Source organism: Benincasa hispida, chromosome 10 (assembly GCF_027475165.1).
Source record: "Benincasa hispida cultivar pf3 chromosome 10, pf3_genome.v1.1, whole genome shotgun sequence".
Taxonomy (NCBI): Eukaryota; Viridiplantae; Streptophyta; class Magnoliopsida; order Cucurbitales; family Cucurbitaceae; genus Benincasa; species Benincasa hispida.
This window is the reverse complement of record NC_143487.1, coordinates 59,353,592-59,378,568: the sequence shown is the minus strand read 5'-3', so window position 1 is coordinate 59,378,568 and position 24,977 is coordinate 59,353,592. Positions and strand designations below refer to the sequence as shown.

Genomic DNA, 24,977 nt, shown 5'->3' with positions numbered 1-24,977 from the left:
TTATTTAGTTTCGAGAGCAAGAGAGATCCTATGAAATTTCAATCATTGAGTTCCATTAATTAGACATACAATTGATTTATGCATGCATAACAACTTGTTAGACACGATCAAATTAGCCTCTATAGTTGTAGACAACTAGCTAAGACCAAACCCAGGAAGCGTCCTAAATATTAATTAAAATTGGAAAGTCATGCCCTAATTAAACTATATGCTTCTAAATCTACTGTGTTCAATAGTGTCCATATAGAAGATTTAGAATTTTATCGCGTTGATTAACCAATTGGATAGCCTAATCAATTAACTGAATTTTATCTTTGAACCTAGCAATTGTTGCGTTCTATACATGTGATGAAATAATAAGGCTTATGAGATTTAACGCTTAGTTTTCTCTAGTCAAACCCAAGTGTAAATTTGACCAGAGTTCCTGGTGAGTCTAGGGTTGAACACAGGAATTTCTTGTAAACGCGCGATGAAACTAAAAATATGATCTTAGCGTGAGTTAAAATGTTTAAGAGGGTGATTGAATAAGCTAACATAAACCTAAATATGCGATGGGAATCATGTTTAGAATGAAGCAGTGTGAGTTGGATAATAGTTATGCGATAATAGGGTCAAGACGGATTTTTTTTTACTAACTCTTTCTAAACAACTAGATGGATTATGTGATCAAGCTATACACTCAATGTTACGACCAGCACTTCTCAGTGTTCTTTGCCATATTATCTTTTCTCTATGATGCATGCGATAGGTGTAATATGCAGAGAATGTAATTATTTCTAAGGAATATTTTCTCTTGTTTTATGAGGTCCTAATCTAAATTCTTTCAAACTCAGATTAACTTTACATAGAAAAATTTCTCAATTGATTCAAGCAACAAATATAAGCATGCATAAAACAATTTGATTGCTTGACTCTTTCCATTACTTGGTCGTGTGAGCTACAATCTTCTCAACCTATGAGGCGATTTAGCTACGCATGATGTTGATGAAAAAGACAGACAAGATATAAAACAAACATGTATTCATATTGTAAATCTGAATTTGTCAATACAAAAAATACAATACAAATACACAAAACAAAGAGAAAGGTTTAGAGTGTCACGCCGTGGTTCGCAATGTCTTGCTTCCTCCAGCTCGTTTTATAGTTGCTTCACTTACGCTATTGAACAGTATATCTTCTTCTCTCTTCTCGTCTCCCACAATGTAGCCCACGATATATGTGTATTCTACATGGAATTTGCACGAGTATTTATAGGCGTACGCGAGCACTTCTTTTCTCTAACCCATGATTGTGTTGATGGGGCGCATTAAATTCCATATCCTACCGTACTGTCTGCAACGTCAGGGGTTTATTGAGTCTTCAACAAAGTTTTCTTGTCAGCCACTAACGCAACTTGTGATGTGACACTCACTACCTATGTCATGTCATGCCTCAACGCTTGTAGATTATGCGATCACCTTTCCTTTTTTTCTCTGGCAATTCTTGTTTGATCGCATTAGTGGGTATGCAACATGCGATCACACGTTCATCAGATTGTTGAAGGATATTCTGCATAGAAGTAGTGAAATTAGTTTGAAATTTAAATATGTTATGCATTAAAAGTATGTGATTGCATGCTTCGCTTTTTGTATAGATTTATTGGTAAAAATTATCTAAATTTCATGTCTTTGTCTTATTATTTTAAATGAAAGAGATAAAATAACTTGTATTTCTACAAGTTATCACAATACATTCATTCTAGGAATAGCCATCAAATACACAATTAATTATTTGCTACTAGGTTGACTGAGCTAGACATTCGAGTGCGAACATGACGTAGCTACGAGCGAGGGAATACATGCTTACAAGTGAACAGTCAACAACACAAAATTGAAACGGATGAAAAAAAAACATAAAATCAGTATGCACTCAACCGAAACAACTAAAATCTCAAGAATTTACAAAGAATTCTTACTCCCAAAACCAAATTGAAAATTACCTCATTGATTTATAAACAAAGCAAGGAGGAGAGACCCAATCCGTTGTTTACAACCCAAAAGAAAATTAAAATCTAACAAAGAAAAATAGAGGAAGAAGAGAAATTTGGGGTTTGATTTCGACCTCCATCAAATCCCTCATAAAAAAGCCCTAAAAATCAAAGAGGATATTTATAGGCAACGCTGAGGGCAGCATAGCAATGCTTCTATCAAAGTTGTAGTCCTTAAGCACTCTGATGCTAAGCCTTACGCTCAGTACGCACGTAGTGTGCTTGCTCGTCAACATCTGAAGTATTGCAATGCTCTAGGGCAACGTTGCGACACTACGTGAAACCCATGCTACTGCCTTTCAATGTAAAGGGAGGGTTGCAATGTTGTGTTCAGGGACATTTTGACCATTTCATGTCCTTAAAGCTCCGGGTGTCTGATTTCACTTTCAATAGCTCCAAATCAATCTCGAATGGCCCGTAACACTCTAAAATGCATAATTTTCTTGAATTCATACAAGAATAAATATTTAATCATTTTAAATACAACAAGCAAAGAAAATTAAAGGTATAAAAATAGTTCTTTTCGAGAGCTATCACTTTACTTTTTTGAGAGAGTTTATTTTGAGAGAGATTAATTTGAGTGCCTAAAATTGTTTATCTACACTTTTGAGAGTGTTCCCATTTTGTGGGTTTTCAATTACACAATTTCAATTGGGAATTTGTAATTAAGGTGCTGGTGCACCTTGAGTTTGAGTATAGTGGTTCAATCCTAAACTCGAAAAAAAAAAAGGGATTTGTAGTGGTTTGATCTTCAACCCGTTGAAAAAGATCATAATAGATTGGATCCTAAATCTGCAAAATGATCGATTGTGGTTAATTTGACTCTTGAACACGTAAAAGAAGTGGTAAATCAGTTTGGTTCTTACCTATTAGAGAATCTATGTAGTAAAATGTTCAAGAAGAAGTCTTGGGAGTGAATAGAAATTTCAAACCACTATAAATTGTCGATGTTTTTTTTCACTCTCTACTCTTTTATTTGATGTACTTAATTATTTTTATGGAAATTGCTTGCTTAGTAATTTGCTTTGATTCATTGTGCTAAATATTAGTTGTTTATTTGTTTATTTTAAATTTCTTAATTTGGTTTCAAAGTTCATTAAAAAAAAAAAAAGTTTTAATTTTTGAAGTAACCCTATTCACTCCCTCTAATGTTGTCATACGATCCTACATTTTGTATAACATCTTTTTGATAATCCAATGGCGTTTCTTCTTTCTTATTCGTTGTTACCGGTCTTATATTTAGGGATTATCGTATTAGATTTTTGGGTTTTTAGGTTGAGAAAAACCTCTAACCAGCACACACAAAAACTAAAATGAGAAAGACACTTTTTAGAAAAGGCCAATGGTACCCATTTGAAAACGACGAAAATTTGTCAATGTTTCCTGTTTGAAAAATGGTAAAAAAAATTGCATGTGCAAAAACCTTTTGAAATATGTTTCTGTTTACTGAAAACATGAGTTCCTATGCATGAAACTCATATGTCCCCCTTGGTGAAATTTAAAGATGTTTGACCGCAACTCAATTTTTTTACAACATCTTTGTAGTGGCATTTATTTTCTCTGTGTTAAAGGTCTTATATTTATAAAGGATTATTGTATTAGATCTTTGGTCCTTTAGGTTGAAAAAAACACCCTAACCAATTCATACAAAGAATAAAACGAGAAGGGTTTTTTTTAGAAAGACCAACAGTACCCCTTTGAAAACAACAAAAATTTGTTACTGTCCTGTTCAAAAATGACAAAATAATTGCAAATGTAAAAACTTTTTGGAATGTGTTTTTTTTACTGGGAGCATGGGTTCCTATTCATGAAGCTCGAACATCCTCCTTTGTGAAATTAAAAACTGTTTACATTAACTCTTTTTTTTACCACTTTTGTTGTGGGGATTTTGTTTTTCTGTTAGGTGTTACAGATCTTATCTCCAACCAATACACACTAAAATTAAAAACAATAATGGCGCTTTTTAGAAAACGTCAATGGTACTTTAAAAACGATGAAAATTCGTCAATGACACCCTCAGTGAAAAATGACAAAAAAATTGTAAGTGCAAAAAACTCTTTTGAATTTGTTATTTTATTTTTTTCTTTTTTACTGGAAACCTGGGTTCTTATTCATGAAACTAGAACATCTCCCTTAGGGAAATTGACAATAATTTTCCAATGCAACCCCCCTTTGAAAAATGACCAAATAAAATTGCATGTGCGGAAACTTTATTGAATGTGGCTTTTAATGAAGAACATGAGTTCCTATTCATGAACCTCGAACACCGCTAAGTGAAACTGACAGATATTGACTGCAACTCATTATTTTACAACATGTTTTTTATTATCTTTGTGGGATTTCTTGTTTCTTCTTGGGTGCTACAATGGGTCTTATATTTAAGAATTATGGTACTAAGGCTTAAGGCTTTTATGTTTAGAACAATATATAACCAATTTACACGAAAACTAAAACGAGAATGACATTTTTTAGAAAAGACTAATGGACTCCTTTAAAAACGACGAAAAATATGTTAATGTTGCCATCTTTTAAAATTGACCAGATAACTAAAAGTAAAAACACAAAAAAATAACTTTTGAAATATATATTTTTTTAACTAAAAAACATGGTTTTCTATTCATAGAACTTAAACATCCCTCTCAATGAAAACAACCAATATTGATCGTAACTCAATATTTTTACCACGTGCTTTTGATGATCGGTTGTGGAGTTTCTCGTTTATCGTTAGATATTACAACTCTTTTATAAATGTTTTCACTTTCAAATTACATGAATCAATAAACTAAATTTTGAGTCATATTTCTCAAGATCGGTCAATTTAAATCTTTCATGATGATTCAACGAAACATGGCATTAAGTATAGTCATAATTAGAAAAGAAAAATATAATAATAAGACAATGTAGAACTCGAAAAAAAAAGAAGGATAATGTGGATTTTAAGATTCAAATATTAGGAGCGGGAAAAATTTAGGGTAAATCTATTTTTGGGATTTAAGATTAGCGAGGGGAGTATACAATTATACTCTATCTACTATAGGAATACCGCTAAGGGCATTTTGGGAATAACGGGAGATGGGAACACGAGCAGGTTGCTATTTGCTCTAAATTTAACGAATCATGTTCTTTCCCCTTCTTCCAAACAAAAGCTTCAATTTTACTATACAATCCAATTAGATTGTTTCTATAAAAGAATATCTAAATAAGAAAACATAAATCAAAATAAAAATAAAATAATGATAATAATAAGATAAAAGTACATAAAATATAAGAAAGACTGAAAAAAGTATGATAATGTAAAATTATATAAATATATATATAGAGAGAGAGAGAGATGATAGAGTGAATTCAGATCTGAGGAGGGGCAAAAATTTTGCAAAAATACGTTTTTCATATTTAAATTTGGCCAATAGAAATATAATTACACTATATAAAAAATACTGTTAAGGGCATTTTGGGGTTAATTAGAAGTAGGAACACATGAATGAGGGGTGTATTTCCCATAAATCTGATGAAAATTGTTTTTTTTTTTTTTTTTTTTGACATTCTTTCAAACTAAAGTTTAAAGCTTGCTATATAGTACAATTTCCCTTTTCTTTCTGTTATTGAGCTTTTTTAAAAAAAATTAATACTTCAAATGTAAAAAATTATTCTAAAAAATCCCAAGTTAAATTGATTAATGAAAAATGGCACAATGTTGAGATAACAATTTTTATATAATGTGTATACTTTTGTGGAAAATCAATTTATAGCTCAAAATTTTGGGATTGTATCCATTAAAACCCTCAAACCAATAATTATAAATTGACTTGTTTATAAAATTTTAGCACTTAAGTTGCTACAATTATTAATTTGAAGTTTTAGCACATATAATCTCTAAAGTTTAAGGTATAAATTGATATTAGTCTTAATCATCAGTTAGTATGTTTTTTAAGGAAACTTTGAGCACTCATAAAAAAAACTATTGAATGTAGCCACACAACACAATTATCTCCTAATAGTTGTTAGATACTGGGGTATTACAAATATAATAATCAAACACAAAATATTAATAGATATAGTACAATGCGAAAAAGAGAATTTAATATAGTAAAATTTAGATACTTCTCTCATAATCTAGAACAAAATAGTATCATTGATAGATTTTATTATATTTACGATTCTTAATCCATTGCAGTTACCCTATAAATATTTCATTACAAGTTTAAAATCCATTTGGCAGTTTCTTCCTCATATGTAAAAGGACCAATACGATGAACAACTACATTTAAATAGTCATTTGAAAAATAGTCAATTAACTTTCTTATTAGGTAAATGATGTAAAATACCCTTATAACAAAATTCTGAAATAACAAGGTATTTTCGAGAATTATAACAAATAAATGGCAAAATACACTTTTGATTCTAAGTTTTGGACTTGATATATATTTGATGTACAAAGTTTCAAAATGAACACTTTAATCTCTAAGATTTAGAAAATAGTTCTAAATGGTCCTTCACCCACCTTGACTGTTAGTTAACTGATGGTAAAATGACATGGTAGTTAGATTAATGAGTCACTTTGTTGATTAGGCCAAATACAAAAATCCAATAATATATCTTTTTTTATAATAAGATGGGTCTAGTCTTTTCTGTCGTCATTGTCGATTTGGAACAAATTTCAGCTCTCCTTCACTTCAGATTAACTGAATTTTCTTATTTACAATCAATGTCGAGAAAGTACCTTCCACTTCGGCAATTGGAAATCTGTTGTCAACATCTTTATTGTTTTGTATGTTAATTTTAGTTGGATTCTTTTTTTAATCGGTTGGGCATTTGCATCAATATGGTTGTTCGTGAGTTTGGATTGAATTGGGTTAATAAACATTTTAGACCCAATCTAATTGTTCGGATTGTAAATTTCTTCAACCCAAATAACCCTCATAAAAAATGAACCCAACTCAACTATGAAACATTTAGGTTTGATTGGTTCGAGTTACTTAGATCATTTATCTAAATTCTTTTTATAAAAGGAAATAAAATGTTAATACGTAAAAATTTGATTTAGCTATTTTCATGTATGAATTAAGATTAACAACTCAATTTCAATTTATATAATGTATAATCTTTTTTCAAAAGTTATTGAAGAATACATTATCCAAAAAACTTATAAAATTAAAGAAAACTAAAATAAATATAATATATCTAATTGTACATAAGCAAAAAAAAAAAATACTAATAATAAGTTCGAGTTGGTTCAGGTTGATTTGGATTATTTTAAGGTGACTTATGAATCAAAATCCAACTCATAAAATTTTTATTTATTTGAACTCAATCCAATCCAAAAGAGTTCAGAACTCAACCCAAAACAAACGGATTGGATTAGGTTGATAAATTTTTTTGGGTCATCAAATTTTTTGAACACCCCATGTATCAAGCCACCACCAACATTTTAGATTTCCTTCAGTTAACTTCCAGAGAAACTGTCGAATTAACCTTCATAGCTAAAATGCATTCCTTTGTTTAAATTTTAAATTTCGTACCGACAGTCTACAAGCAACATCTCATATTTTTCATCACATTACTGTCCAATCGTCCATTTTTTCGACTACACTTTAGTCCCTCTTTTGCAATTACACTGATATGGGTTGCAATTTCTCTTTCCCTAATTAAGAATTGTTCAAATTTCTCGTTTCTAAAATTACATTGAGGCTAAAAAATACCCCTAAACACCTCTTTTTTGGCTAATTTTTTTGTTACAACTCTCATATATCCTCCCTTAATTTTTTCTCTCTTTTTTTTGGTTAGTCCACAGTCAACAGACTTGAAGTCAAGACAATAAGCATAATTAATTTCACCTGGAACACAACAAAGGAAAAGGAAAAGGAAAGAATGCAAGCAGCATGAACAAAACCAATGAAGAAACCTAAAATTCTGAGTGAATCCCAGGAAGGAAAACACATGGTTAGGATCATTGAACACAAAAATGACAATAATCAAAAACTGAAAAATGATCTCGTGAAAGATTTAAGGCAACAAAAGGGATTGGATTGAGATGACAGTGAAAATGTGAGCAAGGTGAGGTTGTCTAATAGTGAATTTAGTTATGAAGTTAGCAGCGACATGCGCCCGGCAGAAGAGGAGAAGAAAGAGCAAAGGGAATGAGACACAGCTAAAATTAATTACAAACTAATAAAATGTGCCATGTCATTTAAAAATTGATATCCCACATCATTTTTCCGTTAACTAACAGTCAACTTCACTCATGGACCGTTTAGAACTATTTTCTAAACCTCAGAGACTAAAGTCTTCATTTTAAAACTACAAGGACCAAATAGACATCAAATTCAAATCTTAGAGACCAAAAATATATTTTGCCCAAAAAGAAATCAAAACAGCCCTGTAGTAAAAAGTCCACTTGCATTGCTGAGGGATATAAAATCCAGATCCAATATTTGAATTAATAAATCATCTTATCTCATAACAGTCAACATTTAAAATACCACCTAATATAATAGACACCAGAGTACATCCTTATCTTTGGTAATTTTAATTACTAAGAATTTATTATCTCATTCTTGAATACTAATCAACTGAGAGACAATGTTGTTATTGCTAACGTCCACAAAAAAAACAAAAACAAACAAACAAACAGACAAATGTGAAGCTTCTTAATGCACTTGGTGAAGTTCTATGCTAAAGATAATTTGAAAATGTTGATATTGGCAGGGTTGAAGAGAATTGATATGAAAATCTAAATAAAATTTAGTAATATATAGAAAAATGTAGCATACCTAATATCGACCATTGAAGGAATTCAACGGAGGAACTCTGCAGCCTAAATTCTCAACCTTTCAAAATTTGCAAAGGTCAACAATGGTAGGGTCGGTGACATTAATTTTGAAATTGGCCAAATCAAAACAAGTGATTATGCTTAGGAATTAAGATGATAATATTTTCAATTCAACTTCTGATAAAATAAGATCATGTAACGAATCTAGAAGTGTTGGGGAGAGAAGAATGGGGGAACGAACTTTTGTTTTTAATTAAAAATAAAATTTAAAAGAAGAAGAAGAAGAAGAAGAGAGGCTTTAGCAGCTAATTGAAAGCTAAGGGAAGTATAGAAGAATTGATATGGTTAGTCCAATTAATTCTGAAGGATTTTGCAACAGACCACCCACACCAAAGAGAGATAACACAAGGTCAACAAAACAGATTTTCCATTGCCTTGTTGGTGAATTCCAGAGAATACCACACAAAGAAGAGGCCACTAAAACTATCTCAAGCAAAATTCTAGATTCTCTTGCATCAACAAAGACAATGTGTAGGAGAAACTCACTATTTTGTCTTTATAAAATGAGTGGCCAGGAGTTTCGAAACAGTGAAGCCGTGAAAGGAATCGACATCGAAGAGTTCTTTTAGCCTCTCGTCACAAATTATTCTCCTTTTGTCAGAAGGGTCCTTCAAGAACAATTGAGAAACATTTCAGATATTAAATGATACACCATCAAAATAACACAATTTCTATGTGTTCATTATGGACATTTTTCTTGCACATTCATTCAAACATAACATCTAATGTGGAAAATGACCTAGTAAGAACGTTCATTTTCACTATACTTTTAGATTATGGAATATCAGTAAAATTAAGACATACGAATAAAACATCCTGAACTTCATCAAGTTTCAGTATCAACCAATATGCCGCCAACAAATTATATAGTCAGTATAACAATGAATATCCATAGTCCTAATTAGAAGTTTAGCCCACAACCAACACAACAAAAAGGCAGCCATAATAACTATTGTCTGAAGTTTTTACCCTATCGAGGAATTTTCAGTCCCTCCAAACTAGTGTCAGAACTCTAACAAAACAACGGGAGGTCTTCTAACCAAATCTCCATTATAAAGAAATTGTTCTCAGAGCCTACAAACTAGTTCACTAGATTGAACTGGCATGATGACTGGTGTGCAAGACAACCTAAAAAGGGGGATGGTAGTGGGGGCAAAATACACTTAATAAAAGCATACCTATCCTCTTATGTAAAACGATTGGCATTCTCCATTTTCCGGGGATTTTGGCTACCTTCTCAACAAGGGGAATCAAAAACAGTGAAGAAATGACTCAAATGAGATAGGATTGCTAATAAATCAGCACCAAATCCACACTGAAATTATTGTACAGTAAATCTGACCATTTCATTATATGTGAATATCTTCAACATTACCTAACATGTAAGTTTTGACATCGAATTTAATTTACAAACCCCAACATGCGGACTACTAATATGGGAGGAAACAGACAGATTTGAATTCAAGATTTCAGCTCTAATACTATGTGAATTCACCGTAAGATAGTTTAGTTTCTTGCTTGCTTCTTGTTATATAGGCACTTCTTGCATTGTTTCATTTTCCTCAATGAAAGCTAGTTTCCCCACCTCCTCCCACATCACCTGATGCAAGGAAATTTAAAAGGCTGTTAATATAGACTTTGATCTGCATAAAGACCACAGAGATCATGTCCAAGTAGGAAAATATTCCTCAAACGTATTACCTATGATGACAACCAATGCAAGATAGGTCAGAGGTCATCTACCAACATGACAGCCCCACTTGATGGCACCTTCAATCTCCTTGTTAGCCTCCAAATTAATGCCCAAAATCGGTGGATTGATCTTTAACCCAGAAATCAGTTCAAAAATGTCCACAATCTTCTTCAAAACATGAGCCTCTCATCATCAAATTCAACAAGATGGTACCATTAGCAAATTATAGGTGACATCCATAGGTATTTCTTCTCCCCACGAAAAAAAAAAAAAAACTTAAACAAACTTGCTCAAATGCCTTCTCAAGCATCACACTCAACACATCTGCCACAATCACAAAGAGAAAGGGGGCTAGGGATCCCCTTGTCTCGAATCCTCTCAAAGCTCTAATCAACCCTCAGGGTCTTCCGAAGGGTCTCCAGCAAAAACACCCAATCCACCATATCATATACCTTCTCAAAGTCCGGCTTGATAACCCAACCTTTTTTCTGTTTGCATTTGTATTCATCCAAAACTTCATTAGCAATTAAGGTTGGAATCAAGATTTTCTCTTCTTGGGACAAAAGTTGATTGATTCTGGGAGATAGTACAATGCATTGCCTCTCTAGGTCTATTGGCAAGGACTTTGGCCACCACTTTTGGTGTATTGAGAAACATTTATAAGTAAGTTAGAATAAGAGTTAGTTTAAAAATAGTTAGTTACATGTTAGTTAGCTGTTATTCGGCACATGTGAACATTTTCCTTATAAAAGCACCTCACTCATTTGAGGAGAGATTCAACTTGATTAAAAAGCTAGAGTTTGGTTTACATCAAAAGTGGTATCAGAGCACTCCAAGAATCCAAACTGATGGCGGGAAGAAGGGCTGCCCACCTGAGAGGAGAAGACAACCTATGGCAAGATCAAAAGGTGGAAGAAACCCACATCCTCTCTCCAAGAACTACAACACGACGCTTTCTGTTCGTTGAAAACTCTTTAGAGGGAATACATAGAACAGTGACTAGTATTCAAGAAAGTATGGAAACCCTCACTTGTAGGGTTGAGAGGCTGGCATTAGCACCTCAAAATTGGGAGAACGCTCAACCCTTCGTGAAAGAATGGGAAAGAAGATCCAAGATTGCATAGGCAGCTCCAAGAAGACGTTTGAATAAGCAAGAATCGCAGCAAGAATTCCAGACTGGGATGCTTCGAGTGAGTATGATCATGAAGATGAGTTATATGCTCCAAGAAGAGAGGTATGGAGATAGAGGTGACTATATGATTACAAAATGAAAATTGACTTCAAGAAAAGGCAAGAGGCCAATTCGAACGTGGGAAAAAATGAAGCGGTTGATGAAACAGAGGTTCCTTTCTCCCAATTATGAGCAGACCCTTTACAATCAATATCAAAACTTTAAACAAGGGCCTCGACAAGTGGCAAATTATGAGATTCATTGGCAGCTTATGGGTTGACATCAAAGAGAAGGTAAAATTACAACATTTTCATTTTTTAGATGATGCAATTTGTCATGCTGAAACAATAGATGAGTTGAATGATTTACACTCCAAGAAAACTTCAAAAAAAGCTCCTTGGGATACTTCTATAAGTAGAAGAGCAAACAGTACCTTGGACCATCCTACTCCACCAATTTCATCCCAGGAAAAGGATAAAGAAAAGCAAGAAGAGGTTGGTGAGAAGGAAACAGAGTACCAGAGGCTGTTTACAAGCAAAAAGTTCAAAATCCTTGTAACTGGCCTACATTGGGAAAATGTTTGCCGTGTGGCCAAGTGGGACACTTGTCTAATGAGTGTCCCCAACAAAAAACAGCAGCATATGTGGATGAAGAAGAGGATTCGTTGCTTGGATGCAGTGAAGATAATGAGGAAGAAGTCAATTATATTGACACGGATGAAGGTGATAGGGTGTCTTGTGTTCTTCAAACGGTGCCGATTGCTCCCAAAGGAGATTGTAATCCTCAAATACATTGCAAAATGTTTGTTAAAGAGAGAGATTGATATATTGGGTCTTGTAATTGTTGAAAAGAAAAAAAATACAAAAAACAGCGAAGACATTCAGCACCATATTGACTTGGTTCCGGGTGCTACAATCCCTCATCTTCCTCACTATAGAATGAGTCTTAAGGAGTATGAGATCCTCCACCAACATATTGAAGAATTATTGAAAAGAAGGCACATTCAACCAAGCCTTAGCACATGTGAGTGCTAACTCTACTTACCCCTAAAAAACTGGTAGCTGGAGGATGTACGTTGATAGTAGAACTATCAACCGAATTATAGTGAAGTATAGCTTCCCAATCCCTAGAATAGGTGATTTACTTCATCAACTTGGAGGAGCCTTGATTTTTCTTCAAAAGAGGACTTGAAGAGTGAATACTACCATATTCGAATAAGGTCGAGGGATGAGTGGAAGACTACATTTAAGCTCTACTTCTCATTCGCAGACCGATGGCCAAACCAAATTACTGCATTGATTTACCTTATGACCTACATATTAATCCAATATTCAATGTTCCCGATTTCAAACCTTATTTTCTCCCCCGACGACTATCAGTTGGAATCCTAATTGTCATCCTCAAGGTTGAGTCTGAATTTTAAGGGGGTATTGAGAAATATTTGTAAGCAAGTTAGAATAAGAGTGAGTTTAAAAATAGTTAGTTACATGTTAGTTAGCTGTTATTTAGCACATGTGTAAACATTTTCTCTATAAATAAAGCACCTCTCACTCATTTGAGGAGAGATTCCATTTGATTCAAAAAACTAGAGTTTGGTTGACACCAACTTTATAAGTGCATATCATCAAGCTAAAAAGGCGATAATCAGCAACTCTGGCCACTCTTTATGTCTATTGGCAAGGACTTTGGCCACCACATTATAAGTGCGTGTCACCAAGCTAATAAGGCGGTAGTCAACAACTCTGATCACTCTAGAATAGCAGGACGGTATGAAGTTGAAGACAACCTCAATGGAACAAAGTTCTCTCTCCTTGAAGGCCTTTTATAAGAGGAAAAGGAAGGGAATCGACAACTCTCGACCAAATGGCAATCTCTTAGGTTGGGGATGATACTTCGAAGAATATCAGGAGTTTCCATGAGTAGGATAGGGAGAGTGATTGAGATTTATGGTGAGAAGACCAAGGAAGAAGGGGGAAGAAGCACGTGTGACACAATTTAGGAGAGGCTCATGTGGCATCTTGTGAGTTCTTCCCCTCCCCTACATAAGAGTGGCCTCAAGGGTTGTCCAAGGCACTGACTTCCAACCTTCTTCATTTGATATTCTTGAGTAAAGAGGGAGAGGATTTCATCAGTTGTACTTCTTGGATTTGAATGAAAGGACAAGGGATGGACTCCCATTGAAAAAGAAAGACCTGTCTTGTGTCTGCGTTTGTCTTGACGGGTTCAATCTTTGTGGGTTGATGAAAACAAGTGAGACATTCATTATCCAAGTAAAGGAGTGGATTTGGGAAAGGTTGAAGTAACAGGTGGAGTACTTAGGCCACACGGGTAAAGTAAGCAAAAATTTCTTGATGTTGGATATCCAGCATATGTTTGAGGAGGACACAATGTTTAAGTTATTTCAGGATCGCAACTGTGGGCGCAAGCCGAGCTTAACCCAACATCATTAGGAAGGAATAACCTTTGTTCTTCCAAGTATCTGCAATGTCCCACTGTGCAGACTCGTGTAGTGCCCCACACAATCGTCCATCCTTGATTAATGCACAATAAACATGTTTCCTTTGTATCATATAATGTTGGTTTAAAGCACTTTGATCCACCACAAGCTCAGAAAGCTTCTCTTAGATTTTGAACCAATCATCTTGGTCTTCTTGCCCTGAACCACAAGCTCAGAAAGCTTCTCTTAGATTGTGTAAGCTCTGAACGATGTCATGCCTTTGGTCTTCTTGCTCAGCGAGATGATAGGAATGGTATTAGAGGGATATTAAGGGTATCTTAGTAGTTAGTTAAATAGTTTGTTAGGGAAGTTTAGTTATAAATACAGTGAGTATGGAAGGAGGAAGATAGGCAATATTTTGAAGTACAAATTAGGGTTTAACAGTGTATCTCAAGATTGGAAGGGTTCAAGTACCTCGAACACTTGGTTTTATCTTGTAGTTCCGTTATCATTATCTTTCAATATATTGGGATTCAATCAATTTGGTATCCGAGTTAATTGATTCTGGCCATGGAGTTTGATGCAAATATATGTAAAGAGGGGATGAAGATTTTTCATGATGGGATGGAGGGTTTGATTTTGATTCTCGATTTGATCCTTGATCCAAGGAAGCAGAGTTTTTTTTATACAAAGTAGCATAGTTTGAAAGAAACTAGAGAGCATATTGATGAAGAACTGATGTCGAAGAAGCAAAAGGAGAAGGGAAACAATTCTGTGCAAAGAGTTGCAGAATCAGTTGGTTAATTACAACCTCTGACGAGGTTTATCTTGGTCTTCTCTTGAGAAACAAGGCTAACTCTGCTGGTTATTGTTCATTCTTGTTTGGAAAATTCCCATAGCAGCAACTTTCTCCCATCCGTCATTGTTCTCTGCTCAGGGCATCACAACTTCTTCCCATTTCCCTCAATTTTCATAATCTCGGTAATAGTACCTCTTATTACTTTCTGAATCCAGAGATTAGTATCCTTTATTCGAAAGCTGCGAAATAATTTGTAGGTGGTAGGGGTTAAGGCCAAATCCACAATAGTATCATGGAGCACAACTCAGAAAAACCAAGAAAGATTTGATAAAACTTTTCCCCTCCTCCCTCCTTCCTCCTCCAAGCGACGTTTACCATTCTGCTCTTTGAGCATAATCTAAAACGGACACTTTGTGCTCAGCAGCAGATTTAACCGCACTAAAAGAGCCTATGGAGATTTACATTTTAATTTAAAATAGGGAGCTCCATCATGAAAGCCTAAGTTGGAAATGGTGGTTCAAGTTTAATTCTCTATTGCACACTTGAAAATGAACAAGAATAATTAAAACAATAATAACAACAAAATCTTTAGTAATGGAAGTCCAAAAGAAAATTTTTAACATTTATTCCCTTGTAAGAAGTTGTGTTTCTAAAAGCTCAAGCCATACTCAAAACAAAAGGAAAAGAAGAGATTCCACAGTCTAAAAACTTCTAAATAATAGATACAATTATATATCACACAGAAGATGAAAAATATAACTAAATAGCACAAAAACTATGGCTAGGTAAGAACAATATTTTTTTTGTAATAAATCACACTGGTTTGGAGCGATACTGCATGATAAAAGAATGTGCCAGTCGTAAAGCAATGAAAAAATTATTGACTGATGCAATGGAAAAACTATGTTGATGACCCAAGTGAAAGCTAGCCATGAATGATGGATGAATAAAAGAGCTTATCATTTGAACACCTTCACAAATGATAAAATCAAGCATGACCCCAAACTATCGTCTCAGAGATTCATATATTCTCACTAATTTTCTCAAATAATAGCCTAGTTACGCCCAACTCATAAGCATATAGATATAGTTTTACTACACTATCAAAGAATCTTTCATTCTTTATAAAGGCCAACTACCTGAAGGTTATTTTGCTTTATGTAATCCCACATTCTTTTCACTACATCAGAGCGAGGCAATGCATCCTCTCCAGTACCAAGAAATGTCACCAGAGCATCTGAAAGTTGAAGAGGAGCAAGAAAACCAGATTTCCCTTTCTTTTGCCGCTTTTCCTCTCTTGCAGAGTCATCTGAATCTGGAAAGACGAAGGTTTATTAGACATCAGTAGAACGTTCAGTTAGCTGAAATGGGAAAAAGTGTAATTTAAAAATTTACACCTTTTCTACTTCATTCTGAAGCAATTAAGTTGGGAAATTAACTAAAGGATACCGTCCTTTCCCATTTTTAGATAACGCCTAGTTCTAATCATGTCATCTACATCCAATTTAGATGACTTAATTTATTTTTATCTAGAAAAGCATGGTAAATAAAAATCATCTCAGTAGTACTTGTTCGTTCATACAGATGGTGCAAACTAAGAAACTTCATATTTAGGTTAAAAGTTAACAGTAACTGGACTACACTGTCTTGGTTAATAAACTGTAATTGCTCAATTTGTTTTTCTTCCTTTTTCTTTTAGTTGGAGGGTAGGTAGATATATGACTCCCCTCATTCTAATCACAGCTTTCCAAACGAGATCTATGAAGAGCATCTTCAATGGATTTAACCACCTTAATGGGCATGTAGAAGAAGGTAAATGGAGAGATCAAAGAGTAGTGCGTCCTCAAGGGAGCAAAGAAAATAACAAAGGAAGGTGGTTAAATCCATTGAAGATAAAAAAAATATTATTTAAGCCCTTGGTTTATCTTAAATTAAAAAATATCTAAAATAAATATCAATAAAAATTTTAAAGCTTTCCCTCAAATTCCGCCTTAAATAACAAAGGACGGACCAATTTCCCCTTGGTTTTGACGATTGGGATGAAACTTCTTGTTCATGGAATTTTTTTCTTTAGAAGACTTCTAAAGGATGATGAGATTATCGATTTCTAACAGTTGCTTGGTGTTGTAGCAAGAAGAGAAGATAATGACAATCCGGATTCTCGCTGTTGGTTTCCTGATAGTTGATTCATCCGGCAAATTCTTTGTAAAATCTTTGAGAAAGCATCTGATAGCATATTCTCCTATTAGTAAGGAGATATATTCAGCTTTATGGCAGTCCAAAGTTCCCAAAAGAGTCAATATTCTTATTTGGATAACGAGTAATGGTTCATTGAACTGTTCAGAGGTTCTTCAAAGAAAGCTCCTTATCCACTATCTTCTGCTTACTATATGTCCACCTTGCATGAGGAATAGTGAACACTTACTGCACTTATTCTTTGGTTCTTCCTATTCAAGCAATTGTTGATGGAATTCTCTCGTTTTTCAACATCCAGTGGGTTTTCTTGAATTCTTTTAAGCAAAACATCTTACATATACTGATTTGGTCCAGTCGTAGCTTGAATGAAATCAAAGGGTTTTTTATACCAAGCATCTTTCTTGGGATGGACGGTTTGGTTCTTCTCGTTTGAAGGCCTCTTCATGGTGTTCTCTTTCTAAAAGCTTAGTATGATATACCATTCAGATTATTTGTCTCACCTGGAATGCTTTTATGTTGCTCTCATAATTCTATTACTTTTTGTTGTTTATATCGCTTTCTACTATGTTTTTGTATCTCTTGATGGGTTTCTTGTATTTTTGGCATTAGTCTCGTATCCTATTAATGAAAAGTGATTGTTTCCTTAAAAAAAATTAAAAAAAAAAAAATCAGATACATTTTTTTACCCTAATCTCATATGCTCTCACTACCAGGGGACTAACAGTTTCTCAATGAATCCTTTGTTTACCGTCTTGACATAAAGGTCCTCTCCCAACACGTCTAATTGAAGCTATATGAAAGTCTGAACGCCTCCAAAAAAATTGAATACTTTGGTTAGTTTAGTGTACTTCGAAGGGCAAAATTTAGCATAAAGATTGTTGAAAATGTGACCATATCTAGCAGTTTGTCCAAGCTGAGATGCTCATTCAAGAAAGAAGAATAAAATTATTACTTTCTTTTTTCTCTCTCACACTGCAGTAAAAATCTGGGATTTGGTTTTTGGCCATGCCTTTCCTGGATTTTCAATATTCGAGCTAAAAGCTACAACCACAACAATAACAATAATAATAATAATAAACGAATAAAAAAATAAAAGTAAATATTTTGGTCAGTTTAGTATACTCGGAAGGGCTAAATTTAGAATAAAAATTGCAGAAAAGGTGACTTTACCTAGCAATTCTTCCAAGTTGGATCAGCTTGTGCAAAAAAGAACAATGAAATCCCAACTTTCTTCTCTCTCTCTCACTCACAGCTAGGGGTGAGCAAAAATAATCCAAACACCGAGCCGACCGACTGAAACCGCCTCAACAACTTTGGTCAGTTGGTTTATGGGCTTTCAGCCAGGGTTGGTTGCCCAAGTTGGCCGGTTAACGAACCCAAAAAGGGCTAAAACAACCAAACCAACCAAAATAAAAGAAAAATAAATAAGTAATAGAACAAAAAAGAATTATTGAACTTTGCAGGCGTAAAATGCTGCTGCAGCAGCCTCCTAGTCTTCCTCTTCCCAGGGGAAGATATTATTAGCAAAAATCTCTTTTTGTAATTTTTTTCTTTCGTATTTTCCTTTTTTTCATTTCTCCTTCCTTCTTCTCCGTTCTTTTTTCTTTTCTTCTTTTCTTTGTTTTCTTCTTTCTTCTTTTCTCCCTTTCTTCTCCTGTTTTTCCTTTTCTCCCCATTTCTCCCAATATTTTCATTTAGTTCTGCCACACTTTTTTCACTTTAATCAGTCTCAGAACCGATCAAAATCAACTAAAACCACCAGTGTGGTCAATTGGTCGGTTGGCGTCGCCTACCATTACAAGACCAACCAAAACTGGCATGTCAATGGTTGGCGCCAGTTTGAGCCTAAAACCACCAATGCCAACCAACTGATGATTACCCCCACTCACTCGGGTAAAATCTGGGATTTGGTGTTCGGCCTTTGCCTTTCCTAGATTTTCAAAATTGGAGCTAAAAGCTAAATGGCACTACTATTGGCCATGGGATGAAAAGCTATGCTAAATTATTATACATTAATGGGTCTAAGCAACTTTGTGGGGGCATATGATTGATTAGAAAGAAACGGATGGATCTAGAAAGATAAGGGAAGAGAGATCCAAGGTGATTAAACTTTATGTGCCTCTCGGTATACTTCATCTGAACAATTCAGATTTTATCCTTCAAATATTACTATTCTTATTGAGGTACAGTTTGTATAATGATTTACAAGTGTTATTTTTTGGGGTACTTTGCTATAGTACTCCTTCCTACAGGGGTTTCTTGCCATGAACATAATACAGTCATAAAATTCAAATAAAGCTAACTATTTTTGCTGTCTACCTTCTTCTTTTCCTTGCTTCTGCCGCTTCTTTTGTGGCTTCTCCTTTGGCTGCTTCTCCTTTTGTTGCTTTTCTTTCTGACTTGAATTGGCTGGAATAACTGTATCCAGGAAAGGAAAAAAAATTATTAAGAAAACAAAGTTCAATAAGGTTTGTTGCACAGCTTCATCAGAAAAATGTTCAGGGTTTGTAGTGGAAGGGATTAGCCTTTATGCAAGGTGCATGCAGACCAAAACTTCCTCTGTTCGGAACCAAAAAAGTTCAAGAAATAATTTAAAATCATGTGATTTAAAATTCAAGAAACTGTTTTAAAATTTTGGTTAGGAATGAGAGAGATTTGAAATGTAGTTACAATTTTGTGTTTTGATAGCAACTAGAAAAGAAAAGAAAGAAGTTTACTAATATGGGCTCTTAATTATAAATTATTAACGGAAAATTAAGATATAACATTGGTCTTCTAAGTAATTAATGTCTAACCTCTATGAAATCTCGCAAAATTCACCATTTTAGTCAAGAAAATTTTTATGTAAAACAAGATTTGAAATCACTTAAGAATCCAAATTATTCTCTTTCTTGTGATAACAAATAACGGAATTCATTTGAAATCCATCATGATTTAAAATCTCTCTAAATCAAGGCATCCAAACAAAGCATAAGTGCCTTGTACCTATTAGGATTAAAAAAAATAGAATATAAATTGAAGAAAATAAAATCCAAGAGTCAATAGCACTTAAGGTTCCATAGAAGCCAGATCAACATTAAAAATTAACTAAAAGAAATTGCTTTAGTTAACAATTAAGAGCAATGGTAAGTCCAAACATCTTAGAAAACAGAAAACAGTAGTGTAATATTAGCCACAGGATCAAAGCTATAAAATCACACCGTCATTTGACTCCAACGGCCAAATATGCTTTGATAGAGCTTTATTCATTTGAAACATGTTGATGGAATTGACACCAAAGAGTGCTTTTAACGAATCATCACAGAGAATATTTCTTCTATTACTGGGATCTTGCAAATTTTTCCCTCTAATGTGGTTCCATAGTTGCTTAACAACCTGTAGAAAAAGATAGCAATGATTGTATTAGATGGAACTGAAAAAGACGACAAATGACCTCTAATTGTACATTGAGAAGATTGAGAAAAAAAAAAAGGTCAAAATTTACTTTCTAGATGTACCTCAGTCCTTGCCATTTCAGGAGCTCCTATAAATTCCTGCAGTTGTGGGGAAAGGCTACATAGCTTGCTAAAACCACCCCCGCCTCTTTTCTTCCCCTCTTTACTAAGCTTGTTAGAACTGCATTACAAAGAAGCATAACTCACTCATCAAAGATGGTCTCAAACAGAAATTTCAATTCTTTTTTTTCTCATACAAAAAATATAAACTTTCCATTTATATATTTCAAAAGTTACAACCTGAAACTCCCTTTAGAATGGAAATAGATCCCCCAAACCAAGAAAACAGAAGCTAAAGCTAAAAACACCATCTTATCAGAGAATTACAGGAAAAAGAACAAAAAGAAATGAAAAGCCCAACAATAAATAATTTCAAATTGAATACATTTTTTTTTTAATGAAAAGAATTTGACTTTCATTGAGAAAAAAGAAAGAAATATGGGGTACAAAAAGAAAAGCCACAAAAAGGAGCTAAACTGCTTCAAATTGAATATTTTACGAAGTCTATGAAAAGAGCACCCATGAAGCTGTGTGGTACTTAAATATTTCAAGTCTTTCCTCCCAAGAAACTCATTCGTTCTCATACAGTAGGTGATTCCCTTCAAACCATATGCCCACACCACAGATTTAGCATCGTTAATCCATGAACTTTTCTCTCCCTTTTAGACCATGGCCACAAAGTAGACTCAAAACATTGCTTTTCGCTCTGGAATTCAAAATCCTGAATCAAAATCTCCAGAAACTTCCTGCTAGAGGATAAATGAAAGAAAATGGTGAAGGTTGTTCCCAACATAGGCATAAGAAACAGCGACTCGGTGATACAACTTAAAAGGAATAGTTGCACTTATAATTGCATATAAGAGAGTTATAACCTAGCCAGACGTTCAGAAAGCCTAACATTCTCCCATCTTTAGACATTTGAGAGGCCTTAGCTCTCCATTCTAGTTCCAAGATAAATCCATACTAGTTTTCACCTTCCCTTTCAAGGGTTCTTTTTTTTTTTTTTTCTTTCCTTCTTTTCGAAAAGCCTTCCCTTGCAAGGTTATTATATCCAAAACACAAAGCATAACTTCCTATAACCATCCAACTACCCATAACTACCAAATTGCCCTTAACTTCCCAAACTAACCAACTCTCTTCTTCCACCACTCCCTTCTACACAAAATGTAAGAGATGACTTCAATGAAGGGTTGTTGAAGTCTAATGGTTATAGTGTGATTCTTATGGTGGTCGATCATCTCCCATACCATTCACAAATAGTTGGGCAAATGGAGGTCATCAATCAGGTTTGAAAACATATTTGCATTGTTTTACAATGTCCAAGTTAGCTAGCTAGTAGCTATAATACTTCTTTCCATAAATACTACATAACTTATCAGACTTTCAGATAAAGAATAGACGACTTTAACAGAATCTTAGCGTTGTGCCCGTCATACAAAATCAAGACAATCTTTAAGAGAAGATTTTCCCCTCACGTCAACTTTCGGGTAACTAAGAACACAGATTTCGTCATCGGAAAAAATAATTAAAGAAAAAATAAAGAATTAACCGATACAATACCAAAAGAAATTACGATTTACATGATTCGACCATGGTTAGGAATTACAAATGCGAATATTCAAATACAAATAATCGGAATTGTGGAAGGAAGCTCCGGCGTTGATGATTTTTACAAACTTGCCACTATTTTCAGTATGAAAACGAATCAATTCACTTCTTTTGCATCCGTATATGGACAAAGATTGCTCCGGAAAGCGAAACTACGCATTAGACGCATTTAAAACCCAAGTCTAAACAGAAATCCAAAATATTTATAAGTAAGAAGTTTCATTAATCACACTCACCCCGCTTTACCCTTTTCATCATCTTCGTCGTCGTTATCTCCGTCTTCACTATCTCCATCATCCTCTTCCGTCTTCAAATTTTCATCTCCACCTTCCTGGTCGACTTCCTCGCAGTCGCCGCAACCTTCTTCCACGGCTCTCTCGTGCTCAGTCTGGAGGAATACGTCGACCTGTTCCCTAATAAACCGCTTCTTATCGGACAAATCAATGCCAAAGTCCTCCTCGAGCTTCCGGCGGACGATAGCAGTGGTGGTGGTATTGAGGTCGGAATTCCGAAGAAACTCTCGGAGCCGGCCGATGAGCTCCGAGTCGGAAACCATTGTTGTAATCCACAATCTTTAATGGAAGAAGAGCAAAACCTCGGAGACTGAAGGAGGAAAAGATGGGTTGGATTTGGTGTTGAGGGCACAGTATCCGTTGCGTGTGGCGTGTGCCTTTGGCTTCGGCTTTCAAGAGGAAATGGCTTTGCGTGAAGAAACAGATGGGAGATTGGGGACGAAGAAGGAACAAATTTGGAAATTAAAATTAAATATCTAATTGTCTTTTGTTTTTTTGTTTTTTAAAATTATGATTGTTTTACCACAGCTCGTGATTTTCGTATTTACATTGAGAGTTTAAGAGCTTAACGTTAAGCAAGAGAGAGTAAGGAGCTGAAGATTACGGTTGGTAAAAAGATTATAAAGAAATACCTAAACTTAAAGAATCGGAAAAAGGCTAAACAAGAACATTTTAACTAAAACAAGATTGTTCAAGAAATGGTCGAGATCCTCATAAGATATTACATCAAGTTCATCCCCTAAAAGAGAACTCATCCTAGAGTTTTATGTGGCTAGCTAGAATTTGTATGGAGCATGTTGTATGGAGCTATGTCTGAGATATTAAATATTGGACTAATTCGTTATCATGATGGAAGATCTACTCGATAAGTGTTTGGTCCGTATATTCTCCAGAATTGCAAATGAACCAAGGCGTTTATTGGCCATTTTGGAGTAAGTTCTAGTTGGAATTCTGGACTTGTAGAGGTATACCATCACTAAGTCTCCTACTTGAAACTCCAATGGTCGTTTTTTGTCATCAGTTGTAGCTTTATATTGTTGATTTGCTTCCTCTAAATGTTGAGTGACTTCATTGTGAAGTTGTTGAACTCCATCAGCCAAGATTGTAGCTTCAAAACTAAGCCCAATAAAAAGTAGGATAATTAGATAGATCCATAGTTAAATGAGGCAAACAAGTGTAAAGCACTTCAAAGGGGGACTTCCCTTGTATATTTGTTGCACATGTGATTAAAAGCGAATTTGGTTTGAGCTAATGAAAGGTCTCACTGCTTGGGTTGATCACCACTAAGGCATCTTATGAGGTTTTCAAGGGTGTGGTTGGTGACTTCGGTTTAGCCGTCAGTTTGTGGATGGCTTGAGATGCTAAAGAGCATATTGGTTCCAAACTTCTTCCATAAGGATCGTTAGAAAAAACTCATGAATTTTACATCTTATCTAAAGCAATAGACCTTGGAACACTATGTAATCTAACAATCTCACGATAAAAAAATGTTAGCAACATTAAGAGCGTCATTGATTTTTTTACAAAGTAAAAAATGTGCTATTTTACTAAAACGATTAACCACAACTAAAATCAAATCAAACCCTCCTTGTGTCCTAGGTAGTCCTAACACAAAATCCTAGATAAATCATGCCATATGGAGGTAAGAATGGGTAAATGAGAGTATAGATCAGTGTTTTGAGAAGAACCTTTGGATATTTGACATATGAAACATCTTTTAACAAAATTGTTTTCATCTCTTCTCAATTGTGGCCAATAAAATTCTGAGGAAAGAGTTAAAAATGTTTTGTCTTGGCCAAAATGATCAGCTAATCCACTAGCATGTGCTTCTTGTAAAAGAGCTTCTCTTAAAGATGTGTGAGGAATGCAAACTACGTTATTTTTAAAAAGAAACCGATCAAGTATATGAAAGTCCTTGTATGGAAAATGGTCTGAACATCTATACCAAATATCTTTAAAATCTTGATCATGCTCATAATAGTTAGGAAAGCAATCAAAAGCAATTACTTTTCCATGAAGAAGGGTAAGAAGGTTACCTTTTCTAATTAATGTGTCAGCTACCTTATTGTCCTTACCCGAGGTGTGTTTGATGGTGAAGTCAAACCTTTGGATGAATTGGAGCCATCATGCATGAACTCTACTTATTGATTTCTGTGAATGTAAAAATTTTAGTGAAAAATGTTCAGTTAATAAAATGAATTCCTTGCCAATTAAGTAGTGCCCCCATTATTTTAAAGCTTGAACAAGTGTACAGAGTTCTTGTTCATATGTGCTCCACTTGCTTCGAGCTTCACTAAGTTTCTCACTGAAAAATTTAATGGGTGAGAGTTCTGGGATACCATTGCTCCTATCCCATTATCGAAGGCGTCGACACAACTTCAAATGGGTTAGTAAATTTTGGTAAAGCAAGAACAGGAGCGGTACTCAATTT

General features: G+C 34.5%; 1 protein-coding gene and 1 long non-coding RNA gene across 3 annotated transcripts; both read right to left on the bottom strand.

Annotated features, from left to right (window-relative positions):
• Positions 1 to 1,003: 1,003 nt before the first annotated feature.
• On the bottom strand, positions 1,004 to 8,853 carry LOC150033514 (uncharacterized). Its single transcript, XR_016523903.1, has 2 exons — positions 8,797 to 8,853; positions 1,004 to 1,548 (listed from the first exon to the last, which is right to left on the bottom strand). It is a non-coding gene; the product is annotated as an uncharacterized LOC150033514 (long non-coding RNA).
• Positions 8,854 to 9,101: 248 nt separating this feature from the next.
• On the bottom strand, positions 9,102 to 23,275 carry LOC120088319 (upstream activation factor subunit UAF30-like). Of its 2 annotated transcripts, XM_039045534.2 has the most exons (7): positions 22,490 to 23,275; positions 20,649 to 20,766; positions 20,352 to 20,526; positions 19,471 to 19,569; positions 16,095 to 16,270; positions 10,034 to 10,088; positions 9,102 to 9,463 (listed from the first exon to the last, which is right to left on the bottom strand). In XM_039045534.2, exons 1-7 carry the CDS (start codon positions 22,807 to 22,809, stop codon positions 9,453 to 9,455), a joined length of 954 nt encoding a protein of 317 aa, XP_038901462.1. In that variant the 5' UTR covers positions 22,810 to 23,275; the 3' UTR covers positions 9,102 to 9,452. The 2 variants fall into 2 exon arrangements, with proteins under 2 accessions (XP_038901462.1, XP_038901460.1); XM_039045532.2 differs by lacking the exon at positions 10,034 to 10,088.
• Positions 23,276 to 24,977: the final 1,702 nt, after the last annotated feature.

Excerpts from the sequence above, each read along its gene's own strand:
- LOC120088319 (XM_039045532.2), bottom strand. The coding sequence starts at position 22,809 with ATGGTTTCCGACTCGGAGCTCATCGGCCGGCTCCGAGAGTTTCTTCGG. Across the intron at positions 20,767-22,489 it reads GATGAAAAGGGTAAAGCGGG|TTCTAACAAGCTTAGTAAAG; the intron begins GTGAGTGTGATT and ends TTTGTAATGCAG. Across the intron at positions 16,271-19,470 it reads GAAGCAAGGAAAAGAAGAAG|ATTCAGATGACTCTGCAAGA; the intron begins GTAGACAGCAAA and ends TCGTCTTTCCAG.